At 45.6% G+C, this 19,887-nt stretch overlaps 1 protein-coding gene across 1 annotated transcript in view; it reads right to left on the bottom strand.

The window, feature by feature from the left end:
* Plbd1 (phospholipase B domain containing 1) overlaps positions 1 to 19,887 on the bottom strand; it is a 53,931-nt gene that overhangs the window by 17,156 nt on the left and 16,888 nt on the right. Inside the window, exons 3-6 of the mRNA XM_028872166.2 lie at positions 18,071 to 18,154; positions 15,903 to 16,041; positions 13,668 to 13,808; positions 12,831 to 12,975 (exon numbers count right to left, since the gene is read on the bottom strand). Of these exons, the coding sequence (XP_028727999.1) occupies positions 12,831 to 12,975; positions 13,668 to 13,808; positions 15,903 to 16,041; positions 18,071 to 18,154 (509 nt within the window). The remainder of the gene's footprint in view (positions 1 to 12,830; positions 12,976 to 13,667; positions 13,809 to 15,902; positions 16,042 to 18,070; positions 18,155 to 19,887) is intronic.

Below are 19,887 nucleotides of genomic sequence, written 5' to 3'. Positions count from 1 at the left end.
AGTTCACTGGGAAGAGAAGGAAAAAGACAGCAGGATTCTTGGAGGTATGAAGGGAGGATGCGCTCTGAGCCGGCTGTGGAGTTGACTAAGAGAGGTGTGACCCCCCCCTCCCCAGAAGACATCCTATCCTGTCCAGGGAGGGTGCCACAGGAGGTAAACACACACACAAAAGGGAGCCTAAGGAAACCAGAATCAAGCGCCACAAAATCTGCCTGTCATCTTCTGCGGGGAGTGTCCGGCTTTGACTCCCTTCTTCTCTAGCTTCAAGCCTTTCCAAACAGGGGGCAGGGACTTTGGCCTGTGCGTGCTTGTGAATCGTTTGTATAGATTTTACTTTTACGACAGAGTCTCTAAGATCAAAGAGGTAACATGAAATTAGGAAAAGCAATTATGGTGTGTTAAAGTGTTCACAGCATACTTTTATTAAACAGACAACTTTATAACCTAGGAAAGTCACCGCATGATGGACCTGGAAGACTGACTAAACTCTCCTGGGGCTTGGAGCCTGGGCTTTCATTTCCATGTGTGCTTATTGCAAAGCTTGTACTTTGGGCCACACAGACAGCTGGCGTCGCCAAGGATGGGCTTGGTCCCAGCATGTTAGCATTACCGAGGAGCTATTCTAAATACCCCTACCCGGGAATAAGAAAGAAGCCCTTTGGGGCTAGCCAGAAGGCTCAGTGGGTAAAAGTCCCCACTACACAAGCCTAGTGGCCCAAGTTTGATCCCTGGGATCCATGGAAAGGTGGGCAGAAAGAACTGATCCCTCCCACCATGTTGCCCTCTGACCTCACACAATCACTGCGGCACTTAAGATGAATTCCTCTGGGGGACACTGTATGTGGACTGTCAGCAAACTCCCCCCAAAATTTTGAGGGACAATTGCATTTGAGAGGTTTGGAGACGTGTGTTTCTGGGTGGAGACGGGATCCTCAGACACAATGCAAAGTGAGAACATATGCAGCTTGGTGATGCTCACTCAGAATGTTCCAGAAAGCCACCACTACAGATAATCAAGCTTCAGTCTCATGGGGATCACCATTACTGGATTCAATTAGAGACACGCTGAATGGGTTCCAGCTTTTGTCTCTAAGCAAATGCTCCTTAAACCTGGGGGCTGAGTTCATGGTTCCCTTCCTTGTAGGCATTTCTGTTTAATGTGAATTGAGCCATTTCTGGAAAGAGGCATGGGTATGGCCAGGTAGATATACTATGTTTGAACCCAGGACTCAGCCATGTAGTTGTGTGACTTTGATCTATCCATGTGACCAATTTAACTTCTCTCAACTTGTTTCTGTCTTTGAAGAATCAAATAAAATACCCTTGGTCAGTTTTTTTTTTTTTTTTTTGTAGAAATTAAATGACCCAGTCTGTATGGGACAAATGTTTATCAACATTTCAGTCACAGGCACACAGCAGGGAATTTAAAAAGGAAAAAAAAAAGATTTTGTTTCCCTTTTTACTCTATAACAGATGAACACAAACAAGCTTTACACCAATTAATTCAAACTTTGAGTGTGGTCTAATTCTCACAGTGCTAAACAGACCCCATCTTTGGCATTTCTCTCTCTCTCTCTCTCTCTCTCTCTCTCTCTCTCTCTCTCTCTCTCAAGTCTTACTATGTAGCTCTAGCTGTCCTGGAGTTCACTCTGTAGACCAGGCTGGCCTCAAACTCACAGAGATCTGCCCGCCTCTGCCTCCTGGGTGCTGGAATTTGAGGTGTGCGCCTCCATGCTATTTCTCATGAGAATCACTAGGAAGGTTCTAGAAAATGGCCAAATGTGGGAAGAAATGAACCCTTTCACAACATTGGTTAACAGAGAATGAGGCTCTCTCCCCCATGTGTTACACACTGCACTGTGATCTCTAAAATCCTTATTTCATTAGAAGATGTATGAATAAAGAATATATATATGAATGAAAAGAAGAGCAAAGAATTATCACTATTCCAGATCCCTATCATTTACTTATTTGAGACAGGGCCTCCTGTATCCTGGGCTAACCTCTAACTCACTATGTAGCTGAGGATAATCTTAAACTTCTGATCCTTCTCCCGCCACCTCCCAAGTTCTGGGATTATCAGTAAAAGCCACCAGACCCAGTTTATAGGTACAGGGGATTGAACCTGAGACTTCCAAGCACTTTGCCAGTTGAACTATATCCCCACCCCTACCCATGTTTTGATAGATATAATCAAATATTCACCTGAAGTAAACTGTGCATTAAAGATGTATACTGCAGCCCTAAGGATCAGTGACAGTGACCGTGCAGTGCAAAGATGGCCAGCCAGACAACCAACCCAGCTATGAACCTAGAATTGCCTAGATCTACTTATTTTATGTGCCCGAGTATTTGCCTGCATGTCTATGTGCACTGAGTCCAGCCTGGTGTCTGTGGAGCCTGGGAGAGGGTATTAGAGCTCCTGAGACTGCAGTTACAGGCAGTTGTGAGCTGCACATGGGTGCTAGGAACCAGACACAGGCCCTCCACAAGGGCAGCAAGTGCTCTTAACCACTGAGCCATCTCCAGCCCCAAATACAGAAGTTTTTAGACCATTGTGTTAAAATGCTCATATTAGCCAAGGAGTGAGGAACAGAGAAACAAGACAGATGATATCAGGAAACTGTGTCAAAATGGCAGGCTTAAATCCAGATATGAATTACCTTAACTGTTAATGGGCCAAGCACTGCTGTGAAAGGATATTGTCAACAGTTTATAGTTTTATTTGCTCTTGATAGATCACAGTTATATAAGCTTGTGAAGTATGTAGATAGAAAGAAAATAATGATAAAATGGAAACAATAAAGGAGAAGATTTGATGAAGAACAGAGAGCAAATGAATGGAACTAAAATTTGGCTTTTGGAAAATATCAATAAGACAAATGCACAAGATCAATACAAACTAGCATGATAATGAGAAGGACCACGGACATGACCACAGTTAACTGTAGACAGCAAAATGTCAAGGGACATATTATAAAGAACTTCCTATTTATTTTTACTGTTTCCTTAGAAGAAACAGGGGGAAAAAACCCTTAAAAGACACAAATTCAAGAATTAGACAGCTAGAGCTTGTAACAAAACAAAAAAAAACTAAATTCCTAAGAACACTCCAGAAAAATCCCATGCCTTAGTGACTTCACTGGTGAATCCTATTCAGATCCTATTACAGGAGAAAATAATATCAGTCCTTAGAGACTCCTTCACAGGATTTAAGAGGAAGGAATGGTTCTATGTCTAGGACACACAGGTGCACTCACCCTGGCGCTAACACTATTATCACAGAGGGAAAACATACCAATATCTCTTGGCATTACAAAAATACCTTTTGTATATCTCCTGGATATACCAAAAAAAAAAAAAAAATCCTTAACAAAGTATTGGTAATTTGAATAAAAAACCTAAACAATGGATCATGATTAGGATTAACTTAGGAATGTTAAACTAGCTTAATATCTGAAAATCATTAAGCAATCACCATGTTAATAAAAAAGTCAATGCTCCTCTCAATAGGTGCTGAGAAAGGATTTGGTAAAATAAAAACCAAGCATTCATTGACAAGGTCACTCGGCACAGTAGGAAGAGAAAGGATGTTAGCACAGAAGAAGAAGCAAGGCTGGGGAGCCCACAGCTTAGGAAACCTGCGGCTGAAGCCGAATCTTTGTGTCCTGACAGCAGGAGGCAGGGGAAGGTTTTCATCCAGCTGAGTCTGCATCACCCTCAAGGTCTACCAGACTAACCATGGGAGGAAGTCATCAGAGGTACGCAAGGAAGGAAAGAAGGAGGGAGGGGGGAAGGAAGGAAGAAAGGAAGTAAGGAGTAAAATGTTCTTCAGAGATGATATTCTCTTGTGTATAGGAAAAACCCAAGGCACCTACAAAATCTACTAGGAGATGTCTTGGGCTGGTGAGAAGCCAATTCATGAAACTCAGAGCCGTTTCGGTGGGTAAAAAAAGTACTTGCCCCTAGTCCCAAAGACCTGAGTTCTAGTCCCAGACCCACCACAGGAAAAGAGCAGAGTCCCTCTGGTTGTTCTCCACACACGCATGTGGCGTCAAAACATCTACATGTACAATAAACAAACATAGAAAGGTCTCAGGGAAGTGAGGAACAATGAGAGGTATTGTCTGAGGCAGGTGGTACACACCTTTAACCCCAGCGCTCTAGAGGTGAAGGCAGGGGCATGTCTGTGAGAGACGCCAGCCTGGTCTCCATAGCAAGGGTCAGACCAGCCAGGGCTACATAATGAAACCCTGTCTCAAAAACAAAATAATAATAAAAAAATCACTGTCTACATAGTGTCTTGTTCGCTTTTGGTTTTTTGAGACGGAGTTTCACTATGTACCCGGGGCTGGCCTCAAACTCACAATCCTCTCTTGCAGCCACCTGAATGCAGGGTACAGTGGTGGCCTTGAATTGCCCACAAATACTTTGACACTTTTTGTTTCAAAAGTTAGGTCTTAGTTTGTTGCCTTTAATGTAAGCTGGCCATAGTCCCTCACTCCTAATAACTAGAATGTGGCAGGAGAGGTCATGTGTGACTTCTGAGCTAGGTCATAATAGGCAGATTAGCACGGTATCCTGTGTCTCTTGATTTGGTGGAGACCAAGCACCCTGTCATGGAGACTCTTAGTCCCTCCTGAGGAGAGCCTAAAATGGAGAGGAAGGAGTGCCAGCTACCCTACCAGCCCCGTGAGTGCCCTTGGAATCCCCAGCATGTCAGCCCTCCAGGCCCTCAGTCTGTGTGTCTTCTAGCTGAGGCCCAGACACTCTTTCCTCACTGTACCCATCGGAGTTGTGGGTCCACAAAACCTATGAGATGCTAATGACTAGTACTGTGCTAAGCTGCCAATTTTTAGGACTCTTTGTTATGTAGAAAGGACTTACTAATACACACACACACAAATGTGATGAACAACAATTGGAAAAAGGAATAAAAAAATTCATTTTAATTATGGTAGCACCAAAACTTATTTAAGAATGAATTTAATTAAAATATATGCCCAACTTCAATATGGTTTAGGGTCCCTCAAGGGTCTATTAAGATTGGGGTCTTACTGTTGTTTTGGGGGGACAGTAGCACTTTGGGGAGGTGGGGCCTTCCAAGAGAACCCTGTCACTGAGGCCAAGCTGACCAATGCTTCTCATGGTCTCCTTGAGAAGGTCTAAGGCTGTCCAGCACTCTCCCTCTTCCCTGTTCCTGACTTGAGATGCAATGGCTTTGACAATGCTCTGGCTTTGTAATGGAGCTCAGAACCAAGCGTTTGCCAACACTGTGCTGTGGAACTCCCCAGTCTGCATGCTAAATAAACCACTCATTTTTCATGTCCACTATCAGGCATTTCATTTTTTCCCCACTTATCCATCCATCCATCTATCTGTCTGTTTATTTATTTATTTATTTTTGAGACAGGGTTTCTCTGTGTAACTTTGCGCCTTTCCTGGAACTCACTTTGTAGACCAGGCTGGCCTCAAACTCACAGAGATCCACCTGCCTCTGCTGGGATTAAAGGCATACATCACCACTACCTGGCATTTTTATACTTTTTTTTCTGTCTATTTATTTTTAAAAGAGAGTCTCTCCATGTAGCCCTGACTGGCCTGGGACTCACAGAGATCTGCCTATTTGGGCCTTTTGAGTGTTGGAATTGAAGGTGTGTGCCACTATGCCTGACCATTATAGTGATGAAAAACTGATTAATGCTGTATATAAAACTACAAGACATCAACCAAACACTTCAATGAATACATGTGCTCAAGTCAAGAAGGTCAATTGCTATGAATCTGGTGTTTACATCAACCTGGTTGATCTTGTTTGCTTGTTCTGTTTTGTGACAAGATCTCATGTAGCCCAGGCTGCCTTGAACTCCTATTGCTTAGTGCTGAGAATATAGATAAACACCATGACACCCAGCTTTGGTTTTAATCTTTTTAAGTACTAACACTCAAATAATTCCGATGATTATTAGCCATTTCGTTAACTTGTTATGATGGCCTGTAGCGGTTATCATGCGATGTCCCAAGAACGCTGAAGATATAGCAAGGTACAGCAACCGAGAACTGCTGATCTAAACACTAACCTTAGCTCTGGGCTCAAGTCCCACACCTACCTACTTGGCTTTGAAATGCCTTCCTTAGGGTCATCTACATCTTCTGCCACCCTGTGACTAACCAGGTAGATCACAGTAGATATCATGTTCCTGATTGGTGTCTAGCGTAGAAACAATCTTTCTAGAAAATTTCTAAATCTCCTTCCGTTGGCCAAGAATGCCTGGGCTAGCACAGGCATCTCTAAGAGCAGAGAGGGACTGATATGGGCCCTTACTACCTGTTCCTTTTCCTGGGACCCTTTTTCTAGCTTCCCTACTCTCTCTCTCTCTCTCTCCCCCCCCCCTCTCTCTCTCACACACACACACACACACACACACACACACACACACACACACACACACACACTTGTGCCCATTGCGTGGTCCTGGAGAGCAAACTCCTTCAGTTGGCCCTCGGTCTATTCTTTGCAGCATGCTCATGTCCCAGCTGTCATATCAATATAACATGACTTGGAGCAACGTTTATCACAGAGGGTGTGCTCAAAGCCTCAGACCCGCCAAGGTCACCTGTGGCCTTGTTTCCAGGGCAGCACCTGCTCCCGTTCCAGCTCTGGCCAGGGGTGGGGGGTAGACCATGTGACAGGAAACTGTACTCGCAGCTCCGCCTCTGGCCCTGTGGGGCCAGCTCACCCCACAGGCTCCTTTCATGTGGTAGGCAGTCTTTCAGAGCAGCTGCTCCTGCCCCCTCGGAGGCTGCTTCAAAGACAAATCTGGCTTCCACGGGCTTTATTGCCTCCCACTGAGTTACATAAAGTTGTCTCTGTAGGTGGTGATACTACAAGAAAATACTTGTTCACAGTTTTAGAAGCTCTAGAGACAGCCCTTGGACAGCATTATTCTAGAACAGTAGTTCTCAACCTGTGGGTCACACCCCTTCAGGGGGATGAAGGACTCTTTCATAGGGGTCTCCAAAGACCATCCTGCATGTCAGATATTTACATTACGATTCATAACAGTAGCAAAATTACAGTTATGAAGTAGCAACAAAATAACCTTATGGTTGGGGTCACCACAACATGAGGAGCTGTACAGAAGGGTCTCAGCATGCAGAAAGCTGAGGACCACTGTTCTAGAAGCTTTCTGCCCCTCACTGGAAATATTTTGAAACGTCAGGGTCTGCTTTGCCTAACAGCTGACGTGGGTATGGGAGATAAACTCTTCACTGGCCCTCCCGGCCAAAGGCACACAACCTCCCCTGTCTCCATAGAGCTAAGGGAGGCTTTGCAGAACACAGATCGGCTTTGACAAGCTAAAGTGTGCTCGCTACAAGTAAATCCCCCGGTTACACTGACGGACACAGTGTGAAGGAGTATCCTGTCCGTCTACCCCCTGTGCCGGGGCACACACCTGCTGTAGGTGATTAACTTTTGGGGATTCCTACCGTAGGACTGGCGAGATGGCTCAGGGGTAAGGGTGCCCTTCCGTCAACCTAACAACATGAGTTCAATCCCCAGAACCCACATGGGAAAAAGAAAACTGACTCGGACAAGCTGTCCCCCTTCACACACACACACACACACACACACACACACACACACACACACACACACATCATACACCACAGTACACACCACATACACACCACACTACACACACATCACATACACACACACACCACACAAACACACACCACACATACACACTACACACACATCACACACCCCCCACACACAACATACCATACACACACACACACACACACACACACACACACACACACACACACGCACACACACGCACACACTAAATTGACAAGACCCTGGCTAGGTAGGACAAAGGGCACACATAATGCCATGGATGAGTGGCAGCACTCTCCAGGTCTCTTTTAACGTTCTGTTTCCTTCTGGAAGACGGACAACTGCGTCCTACCTATACACAGACCGACCGTTTAGGAAGCATTAGGGTGGTGCCAGCTACCTGAGGGCTGCACCAGCTTCCCACATTTCACATTAGCCCTCCAGTTCTCCACGTCTGGTGAGCTGGACCGTTGGAAGCCAAGCTCCGCTTAGGTCACTTCCACATGTCGTCTAAGGGTCCTGCGCTGACCTCCTCCTTCCTGGCCTCCTCTGCGCGGCTGTTCACCCCTGCAGTGTCTGGCCCCCATGCCGTACTGTCTTACTGACTTCTCCCCAGTGCATGGCTAACTTGGCTTGTCTTCTGTGTTCCCACTTCAATTTTATTAAAAAATATTAGGGGGCTGGAGAGATGGCTCAGTGATTAAGACCGATTGTTGCTTTTGTGGAGGACCCAGTTCAATTCCCACCCCCCCCATATGATGCCTCATAACCACCTGTAAGTCCAGTTCCAGGGCATATGACACCCTCTTCTGGCCCCCATGGGCACCAGACACACAGGTGATAGGTAGACATATATGCAGGCAAAACATACATCCATGTAAAATTAAAATTAAAAAAAAAATTTACTTTATTTTCCACCTTGTGGGTCCTGAGGTTGGAGCTCAGGTCATGAGGTCTGGTAGCAAGTCTCTGTGCTGAGTCAACTGCTCATCCCTGTCATCGCTTTCTTATTTTAATTTCATCCATGTGTCATAAGAATGTACATTTTGTACTATTAAACACTGTGCCTCTCTTGCTCTCCATCATGCTTTTTTAGTTTTATTTTATTATTCTATGTGTGTATGAACCATGTGTGTGCCTGGTGCCCACAAGGGCAGAAGAGGACACTGGATTCCCTGAGACTGGGGCTACAGATGTGAGTCACCATGTGAGTGCTGGGAATCAAACTCAGGTCCTCTGCAAGAGCAGCCAGTGCTAACTGATGAGCCATCTCTCCAGCTCCTCATCACAGATGTCTTGCCAAAAATGTAATAATAATTACTAAATAAAAAATGATTTAAAAGAAAATCAAGGTTGAATAAATACACTCTAATGTGTGCACTTTTACAAAGTGACATTTTGTTAGCCCTTTTTTGTTGTTATTGAAAAAGCTGAAGCTCACTAACATTTAAGGAGCAGGGTGGGAATGTTGAGCACACTTTAACAGGCATTCAAGCTTAGAAACTTCAAAGAAAATGCTTATTAGTAGTTGTTTGAGGCAGGGTTTCACCGTGAACAGAGGTTTCCTCTGACTTCTGATCCTCCTGCTTTCTTTTCCCACAAACCAGGACTACAGGGCAGAACTATAATACAGCCCAGGCTGGCCTTAAACTCACAGCAATCCTCCTGCCCCAGCTTTTGTTTGTTTGTTTCTTTTTTTTTTTCAAGACAGGATTTTTCTGTGTAGTTTTGGTACCTGTCCTGGATCTCACTCTGTAGTCCAGGCTGGCCTCGAACTCACAGAGATCTGCCTGGCTGTGCCTCCAGAGTGCTGGGATTAAAGACGTGTGCCACCACTGCCCGGCCCATGCCCCAGCTTTTCAAGTAATGTGATTATAGACTTTAGTTACCATACTCAGCTCCATGAAAATCATCTCAATAGCCACTTCATAACCCCAGGTCAAGAGCATAGCACATTGTGAAATGAACATATGAAATGTCCAACATGGCTGAATCTGCAGAAGGAGTCTAGATCATCCCAGTCACCATCATTTCCAAGAAGTGTTGAGTCTTTGCTTCATGACTTGATGTGTATGTTCTGACTCAGGAATTTTTAAAATTTTATATTTCTTTTAATTTTAATGTAAATATCTGAACTATTAAGTCATTTGCTTATGTTCTAATTAATTTCCGTCTTCAAGTTTTACTATGGCATAATTGACAAATAAAACCTGTATATATTCAAGGCTTCACATGTTTTTAAAAATCTTTATGTGTATTTCTCTCTCTCTCTCTCTCTCTCTCTCTCTCTCTCTCTCTCTCTCTCTCTCTCTCTCTCTGTGTGTGTGTGTGTGTGCCTTCATGAGTTTATATGTAGTACTTGTGTACAGGTGCCGCAGAGGCCAGAGGGCATTCTATCTCTGGAGCTGAAGTGACATGTAGCTGTGAGCCGCTCGATACAGGTGCTAGGAATTGAACCTGGGTCCTCACAAAGAGCAGTGAGTGCTCTAACTACTAAGCCATCTGTATGGAATATTCATGTATAGTAGCCAAACAACACCTCCATCGGCTCACACACCTTTTCGTGTGTGTACATGGTAAGAACATGTAAGATCTACTGTTAGGAAATCTCAAAAGTGTGGCACGTGGCACTGAACTATTGACTGAGGGATTCTTAATCTCCTCCCTCAGGTTTAGAAGAGCTTCCAGGTCACAGCTCTCCGACCCCAAACTGACACCCCACTTCTCTTCCACCCAACCACCCTGGCATTCTCCACAGAGGAGAACCCAATCACCGTGGTGCCAGCTTCATGCCAAAGCCAATTCCACATCTACAGTATGAATCCAACATGGCTGATCCCTTAACCAACCAGTCGTCTCCAATTCAGTCTTCTAGGTCCTGTTGAAAACAGAGCTCTCTAATTAGAGCACACGTGGGTTACAATGTTCCGTGGGCTCCTGAAAAAATACCTGGAGGATGAAAATGCCTCTTGTGCTGGGTGTGGAGGCACAAGGGGTGATGGCTGGGGAGTCAGGGCAGGGGTATGGAGACCAGGCTGGCCACACAGCAAGACCTTGCTTCTAAAAGTCTTTTGTTGTTTTTGGAGTTTCAACTGATCTAGAAGGGTCTCTGTATTACCTGTATTGACTTATGTATTCTTTTACAAACATTTAAAATTACATGTTAAATTATTTATCGTATGTGGGAGCACATAACATATGGTGCACACGTGGAGGTCATAGGATAATTTGCAGAAGTTAGTTCTCTCCTTCCACCATGAGGGTCCTGGGAATCAAACTCAGGTCCTTAGGCTTGGCAGCAGGCTCATTGACCAACTAGTTATCTCATTATCTATCTATCTATCTATCTATCTATCTATCTATCTATCTATCTATCTATCTATCATCCATCTATCATCTATCCATCCATCCATCCTTCCTCCCTTCCTCCCTTCCTTCCTTCCTTCCTTTGATTTTTCCTCTTTTTCTCCCTCTTTCTTTCTCTTCCTTCTCTTTCTTTCTCCCTTCCTTCCTTCCTTCCTTCCTTCCTTCCTTCCTTCCTTCCTTCCTTCCTTCCTTCCTTCCTTCCTTCCTTTCTCTCTCTCTCTCTCTCTCTCTCTCTCTCTCTCTCTCTCTCTCTCTCTTCATAAAGGGTTTCACTATGTAGTTCTAAGTGACCTGGAACTCGCTATGTAGGCCAGGTTGACCTAAAAAATCACAAGGCCCTGCCTGCTTCTGCCTCTTGAGTGATGGGATTAAAGGCATGCTCCACTGTGTATATCCCTAAATCTATATTCTATTCTCAAGAAGTTGGGGCTCTGGAAATACTGGCTTCACATTTCTGCCCCCATCTCTCGACATGCCTGCTGATCACTACAGTTGTGCCCTCTCTGTCTCATTATCCTTGGCCTTTGTTCACTGACAATCCCCAACTGTCCTCTAGACACTGGCATTTGCTAGTCCTCCTCTTTGAGACCTCCTATCCCTCTCTTCTGTTCTAATTCCAGTTACAATTCATCTCAAGTGTCAACTGCTCTTTCCTCACAAAGCAGATGTGGCGCTTGTCCTCTTTAGGCTAATCCTAAAGTTTATTAAACTTCTATAGTTCACTGGGTGGTGGTGGTGGTGGTGGCGGCGGCGGCGGCGGCGGCGGCGGCAGCGGCGGCGGCGCATGCCTTTAATCCCAGCACTCGGGAGGCAGAGGCAGGCAGATCTCTGTGAATTTGAGGCCAGCCTGTTCTGCAGAGTGAGTTCTAGGACATCTGGGTCTACACAGAGAAACCCTGTTTCGAAAAACAAAACCAAAAACCACACTAAAAACAAAACAAAATGCCTAAGCAAACAAATAAAAAAAACCCTTCTATAAGCTGTCATGGTTAATTTAATGCTGATCATCGACTTGATAGGATCTTCAGTCACCCAGGAGACAAGCCTCTGGGCACACCTGTGAGAGATTACCTAGCTTAGGTTAGCTCTGGCTAAGCCTGTGGAGGATTATTTTAATGGGTTAATGGAGGTGGGAACACCAGCCTAACAGCAGGTGACAGCAGCTTTCCCTGACTTGGGACACAGGCTGGAGAAACAGAAGAAAGGAGGCTGACGAGGAGCAGTCATCTCTTTTCTGCTTCCTGACGGTGGATACAACAGGGCCAGCTGCCTCAAGCTCTTGCCTCCAGGACTTGCACACCCCTAACTGTCAGCCAACATAAACCCTTCTCCCTTAAGTTGCTTTCCTCCGGGCATTCTGTTGCGGCAACAGAAAAGGTAACTAAGACAGAACCCATGCTGTGCAACGATACTGGGGGTCCCGGCTCTCCCGTCCGCTGCGCAAGGGCTAAAGTCTACACTCAGTCATCCACTGGCCATGTCCTAGGGGTCACACGCCAGGTGAAGCGTGGGCACACTGCTGTGAATGGGGAAACGGAGACACCAAAGGCAGGGGAGTTCCTCGGCTGGCACCACGCAGCCTGGGAAATGGACACCTCAGTGTTCTCTTGGCATTCGACAGTTCAGACGCATCTGCTGACGTTTGCAAAAGTACGTGGCAGCTCTGTGAAGCCACGTGCGGCGTTCTATCAGAAGAGACAGCTTTATTTCTTCAAGCAACCCTCCAAACATCCAACTGTACCCCAGCTGGGGCCCTTTCATCTCTCCTTCCAGTTAACTTCCCATCACCCAAGTCCTATTCGAAAACATGCTCAGATCTCCCACTAAAGGCGCTTACCCGGGTAGCTGCTGAAGGAGTGGCGGCTGCTTTTGGTGTATTTGTCCTTTATGCTGAAGTCCCAGTGTTTGTAGATCCTGAGCATGGCTGCGTATGTGTACCAGCTCGAGTGGGCAAAATAGATGTCCTCAAATCCAGGAAGGACCTGCAGGCAAAATCACGGTTAGTGTCGCGGGCATATAGTAACTGGGTGCGTGATACATGTGGGGGGCCCTCAGGGATTTGTGCCAACTTACATTTGTGGTGCTCTCTTCTTAAAAATAATTACATTTGTTTACTTGTGTGAGCATGTGTATGTATTCCTGTGGATGTGAGTGTACCATGGCATACACGTGGAGGTCAGAGGACAATTTGTGGGAGTCAGTTCTCTCCTTCTGGGTCTCAGGGATTGAACTCAGGCCATCAGGCTTGGCAGCAAGAGCCTTTACCTGCTGAGTGATCTCTTCCACTATTATTGCTTTCTTTGTTATTGGAAAATATGGCCAACATTAACATTTAATGTCTGTGACACAGACCGTCCTTCAAAAGTATAAAACAGAAGAATCTGGAAGGTAGGAATGGCACATGTATCCAGCACAGGCAGAACTGTGGAAGAAGTAGGCAATATCATGTCCCATTCCCCCATCCAAGTTCCTGCTGGTTCTTTACTACCACAGAAGGTCTATGCAGTGGTCCGTAGCCAGCCAGGGGTGGGGAGAGGTTTGCAATATATGGGCGACAGACATATGGAAAAAGTGGGTTGAAAATGTGATTAGTGAAACTGGTTATGGTGTCTAATTAGCATATGCTAATAAAAAGTCTGTGTGGGGGGGAGAAGACAGGAGCTCTGGATCTCACCTTAATAAGAGCAGAACAGTGGCCCATGTCCCATCTCTTAAACACCTTCATGCTGTCGTCTTTTGTGGGAGACAGCGAGGGGATGAGGTCCAGCAGGTCACCAACGGCATTCAGAAACTGAACTTGGGACATCGTCAAGGGCTGTGAAAGGACACACAATATCACTGAGCACTGATTGGTGATGTCATCTTTATGCATGCAGTACCCAAGGAGGCCGGAAGAGGGCACAAGATCTAAGAACTGGAGTCACATACATGTTGTGAACCCAATTGTGGGTGCAGGGAATTGAACCTGTGTCCTCTGCAGGAGCACCCAGTGCTCTTAACTGCTGAGCCATCTCTGCAGACCCCTAGGGTTTTATCCTTTAAAAATGTTTAAATTATATTTTATATTTTTGTTTGGGAGGGGGTGGAAGGTGTTTGTGTGTGTGTACACATCTGCCACCCTGCACGTATGGACATCAGAGGACAATATGTAGGAGTTAGTGCTCTCCTTTCACTATGTTTACATAGTGATTGAACCCAGATCATCAGGTTTGGCAACAAGATACTTTACCCCTAACCTTCTCCCTAGACTTATTGTTTATTCTTGATCAGAAAAAATGTCTGTCTGTCTTTATCTACCTATCTCTGTCTGTCTATCTCTATCTATCATCTATCTAACACCTATCTTTATCTATCTATCTATCTATCTATCTATCTATCTATCTATCTATCTATCTCTGTCTATCTATCTATCTCTGTCTATCTATCTATCTATCTCTGTCTATCTCTATCTATCTATCTATCTATCTATCTTTATCTATCTATCTATCTATCTATCTATCTATCTATCTATCTATCTATCTATCTCTGTCTGTCTCTATCATATCTATCTATCTATCTATCTATCTATCTATCTATCTATCTATCTATCTATCTCTACCTGCCCATCATCTATGTCTCTCTCTACCCTTCCATCCACCCTTATCTTCCTATGTAGAAGGCAGCATGTAAGCAGCACACTCTTCATCTTACGTTCTTTTATACTTAGTGACAACCCCCGAGGTTGTCCCCAAACAGACGCTGGGTTTGTCAGAGCACCTTCGTTTGCACGCTTGGTCCTCCCAGCATTTGGGTAGTTTGAATCTGATTCCCGACCTGTGATGAGCAGCTTCGCAAATCTGCCTCGTTGCACATTTGCCAGTGTGTCCTTGGGGTAACCCTAGAAGGGGGCTGCTGGGTCAGGGGCACGAGTGCCTGGTTTTCATACAAACTACACCAATTCTGACCAGTGTTTAGGACAATGCCCTCTTTCCTCACAGCCTTGTCAACACCAGACTGCTGCGGAACTTTTTAGCAGATGGTTTCACATTTCCTTCTACCCTCCCCTGCCCCTTCTTTTCCTTTCCTTCTCTCTTTCCTATACAGCGTCTTAGTCAGGGTCACTGTTGCTGTGATGCAACATCATGACCAAGACAACTCGGGGAGAAAAGCGTTTATGTGGCTACACATCCACATCCTAGTCTATCGCTGAAGGAAGTCAGGGCAGGAACTCACACAGGGCAGGAGCTGATGCAGAAGCCATGGAGGGGTGCTGCTTACTGGCTTGCTCTTCCTGGCTTGCTCAGCCTGCTTTCTTATAGAACCCAGGACCACCAGCCCAGAGATGGCATCACCCACAATGGGCTGAGCCCTTCCCCATCAATCACTAGTCAAGAAAATGCCCTACAGGCTTGCCTACAGCCAGATCTTATGGAGGCATTTTTCAATTAAGGTCCCTTTCTCCCAGATGACTCTAGCCTGTGTCAAGTTGACACGAAACTAGCCAGCACATAAAGTGTCTCATGTAGCCCAGGCTGGCCTCAGATTCCCTCAGCAACTGAAGATGGCTGTTCTGGTTTCATTTCTGTTGATGTCATACAATGTCTGACAAGATGCCACTGAGGGAAGGGAAGGATCTGCTTGGCTTACAAGTCCAGGTTCCAGTCCATCATGTCAGGGAGGTCAAGACACATGCAAGCCAAGAGGAAGAGAACAAATGCATCCTTGCTGTGTACTTGGTACTCAGCCAGCATTCTCTCCTCTTCTACAGTCCAGGGCACAATTAGGTTAGGAAACTTTATTTTATTTTTTGTTTATAGCATTAGCGATAGAACCCAGAACATGTATCTAGCCATATCCCTAACCTTGGATTTAAAAATTCTTTTCATCATTCAGACCGTATACATTCGGAGGCACCTTTGCAAAGTTTTACCTTTACATTTTCTTCTGTAGATCTCTTCAGTGCTCCGACATAAAGCCCGTCCAGCTGTGCCATAATGTAGCCGGTGTGTCTCCAAAACGGGTCATCCGTCCGTTCTTTGATGTTTTTCCGAGTCCATGCGTCCTGCTTACTGGGGGAGAAATTAGATTTGACCACAGATCTCTGTGGTGGTATTGTATTCTCCAAAATATTGTGTACTCTAATAAATTTATCTGGGGTCAGAGATCAGACAGCCACTAGATACAAAGGCTAGAAAATGGTGGCACTCATACCTTTAATCCTAGCATTCCAGAGATAGAAATCCCTCTGGATCTCTGTGAGTTCAAGGCCACATTGGAAATAGCCAAGCATGGTGACACGCCTTTAATCCCAGAAAGCCAGCCTTTAATCCCAGGGAGTGGTGGTAGAAAGCAGAAAGATATATAAGGCGACGTGAGGACCAGAAACTGGAAGTTTTTGGCTGGTTAAGCATTTGGCTGGGTAAGCATGTGGCTGGTTAAGCATTCAGGCTTTTGAACAGTACTTCAGCTGAAAGCCATTGAGATGAGGACTCAGAAGCCTCCAGTCTGAGGAGACAAAACCAGCTGAGGATCCGGCGAGGTGAGATAGCTGTGGCTTGTTCTGTCTCTCTGATCTACCAGCATGGACCCCAATAACTGGCCTCAGGTTTGATTTTATTAATAAGAACCTTTAAGATTCCTGCTACAGATCTCAATGGTGACTCACTCAAAGCCAAATCAAACCAAGAGTCTAGAGGTCACCTACCCACACACGCTGGTATAATTAACTTCTAAACTTTATTATAGTCACCAAGTGATTTTGGTACACACGTGAACTGTTTCTAATTCCACCCTAGGATGTTGACTCCGTCCTAGCTTCCTGGGGGCCCTATCTAGCGTGTGATACTAACCTGTGAAAGCCAAGGACAGACTATCACCATACAGCCCTTAAAGCAACTGCTTCAGCAATAAAGACAGGCTGGTTAACTTCACTTTTGTGTGGAGAAGAATGGACAACCGGGAGACAATGCTCTGAGGACAAGGCCATTTAAACATGGTTCTGCTTGTCTTATATCTCTCCATCCCATCTCAGTTTGTTTTGGTGTCTGCCTCAACATTTCTGTTCTAGCATTCTCAGGGGAAAAAAAGATTGTTTTTTAATTTATGTAGTATGATTATTTTGCCTGCCAATGTGGCTGTGAGCCATGCGCATGCAGTGCCTGGGGAGGCCAGAAGAGGGCGCGGAATCCCCTGGAACTGGAGTTAGAGATTGTTGTGAGCCACCATCTACAAGAGCAGCAGCGCTCTTAACTGGGGAGCCACCTCTGCCGGCCACAAATGATTTATTTTAACAGTTCTTTCATTTTCACCTCTCTTAGCTCTCTGTTCTTTCTATGGGATGGCTTAATGGTCTGACATAATTTTTCACACAAAGCTATTTCTGGTTTGTTGAGGGTGTCTCCGCTAAGACAATCCAGTGCACACCTCAGGGGATCCAGCCTCGTAGTTTGGCTTCTTAGCCTTTCACGGATGGGATGTTTAATGTGTGATTCAGCAGGCCACACAAGAACCTTTGTGTCCCCAGGTGACTCTCCTGTCATGTCATCGATTTCATTATATTTAAAATTTACTCTCCAGAAAATGGAAATACCCCCAGAAAGCATTAGAAGTCTGACTTTAGAACTGGGTACACGGGTAATCTCTGTACTCCAGAGGCTGAGGCAGGGGGACTGTGAATTTGAGGTCAGTCTGGGCTACACAGTAAGACCCTGTACGGTCTTCCCACCTTCCAGGCTAGGCATTTAGATATTCCCTAACACCCAGCTAGAGTTAATTGCCGGGTTCATGACCCAGAAACACCTCAAGGAAGGAGGAGAAGGGATGCCTAGAAAGAAAGTGAGGGACACCTGCGTGGGAGGCTTCAGGGATATGGCTTTGTCTGTTTGCCACTGACGATGACTTGTAGCTGTTTCGTCTGTTAGTAATGTAACATTCAAGCTGACCTCTGAAAGAGAGCTGAAATTGCTAGCAACCAGGTTTTACTCCGTTACAGAAAATGTGGCCCGCTCCAGGCTCTGCTGGAGAGACAGAACAGGAACTTAGCAAGGGAAGGATTGCAAGGCAGCCCTGGCGATGAGGACAGGAATCTTTTATACATACTCCATGAAGTTCTTCACTTTGTCCATGATGGAAGGGTCCTTGATCAGCTGTGGGTACAGGTTTGTGAAGTGGTCATACATGTGTCTGAAACAAAACACATTACAATCCCGTTTCTATTGGTTTTCGTGACTGCAATAACTTCCTTTTCTGGCTAATTAGAATGTACACCACTTGCAAACCTCCACCATCATTCTTTAAAATTTCAGTCAAACAAATGCATAACTTAAAATGCAGGAATATTTCCAGGAGCTAGAGAGGTGGTTCAGTAGCTAAGGCACTTACTCACTGCTCTCCCAAAGGACCCGAGTTTGGGTCCCGGCACACAGCATAGATGCCAGGTGTGGTGCATGTGAATGTAACTCCGGTGATGGGACAATGCAGAGCTGGATGCTGGGGGCTAGCTGGCCAGGCAGCTTAGTGGCCAGTGAAATGATGAGTTCCAGGATCAGTGAAGAGACCTCGCTTTAAAAAATAAGCCGGTGGCGCTGGAGAGATGGCTCAGTGGTCGAGTGCATATGAGTCATGTAGAGGACCTGAGTTCAATTCCCAGCACCCACATCAGGAAGCTCACAACTACCTATAACTCCAGCTCCAAAGAACCCAACATGTCTCTGACTCCTTGTGTGCACACGCGTGCGCATACACACAAACATACACACCACACCTACACAGTAACATAATTTTGAAATAATGTGGCTTACAGAAGAGGAGGCCACCGTAAGTCACTGCGGTCTGTGGTTTGAATGTGAAATGCCCACCAGTGGCTCCTCTTGGACAGTGCTATTTGGGGACACTGCAGTCTTTTGGACACGCAGCCTAGAAGTCGGAGGTAGAGCTGTGAGATTGGGGCTAGAGGGTTCTGGGTCACCTTCCTACTGGAATCCTGGGCTTTCGGACTCTGGACATCGTGTAACTGCCTGCACATCTCCTACTGATAACAGCCACAAGCTACTCCTGCAGCCTTGCCTATTCTGCCATGACGGGTTCCCCCAAACCATGAACCCCCAGTAAATCTTTCTCCTTTCAAGTTGCCTCCTGCAAGTGTTTTATACCAGTAATGGGGACAGTCACTAATACCACTCCCTCCTGTCAGGATCCCACCCGTCACACTGCTCCCATGGGCCCGAATGACCAGGGGTTAAACCCTCTGACACCGGAGCCCAGCGAGTCTTTCCCTTACAGCTGCTCACCTTAAGTGTCTTGTCACAGATGGGAAACTAATCGAGAACCCTGGGCCGGGGTGCTGACCATTTGAATTGGTTTTCCGGGCAACGGATTTAGGGGTTCCTAGTCCAAGATGTCCCTACACGTCTCAACGAGTTTCAGGAGATAACCAAATGTTCTGTGTGGCCTTGCGTGAAGTGGACAGACACTGAAGACCATAGACCTGGCAGGCGCAGGGGATGGCTGTTGAAATCTCAGGTAGCAATGATCACACAGATCCAGACTATGGAGAGTATGCAGGTCTTGTTATACATCAGATGATTTTAGAAAAGCGACAGAATAAAAGATTGTTCTGTTGTGGTGGGTGCTGGGGGATGGTACAACACAACCATTGACTAAACCTCTTCCTCCCTACAAGATCCATCAGTAACACAGACCCATTCTGGGGCGGGGGCGGGGGCGGGGGTCACTGGTCAGTGGAGGAGGAGAGAAGTATGGATCGAGTGTTTAAATCGCACCCTATTTGGGTTATGTAGAAGTGACTTCTCTAAGACTTTTGTCTGGAGGAATGAGATTCAGACGACAGAGAAGTCGGGATTTTGCTTATAGAATCTAGCCCAGGATAATGGAGTCAAACTTTGAATCTTGAATAC

This window comes from Peromyscus leucopus, chromosome 3, assembly GCF_004664715.2.
Source record: "Peromyscus leucopus breed LL Stock chromosome 3, UCI_PerLeu_2.1, whole genome shotgun sequence".
Taxonomy (NCBI): domain Eukaryota; kingdom Metazoa; phylum Chordata; class Mammalia; order Rodentia; family Cricetidae; genus Peromyscus; species Peromyscus leucopus.
This window is presented reverse-complemented; position numbering and strand designations above follow the sequence as displayed.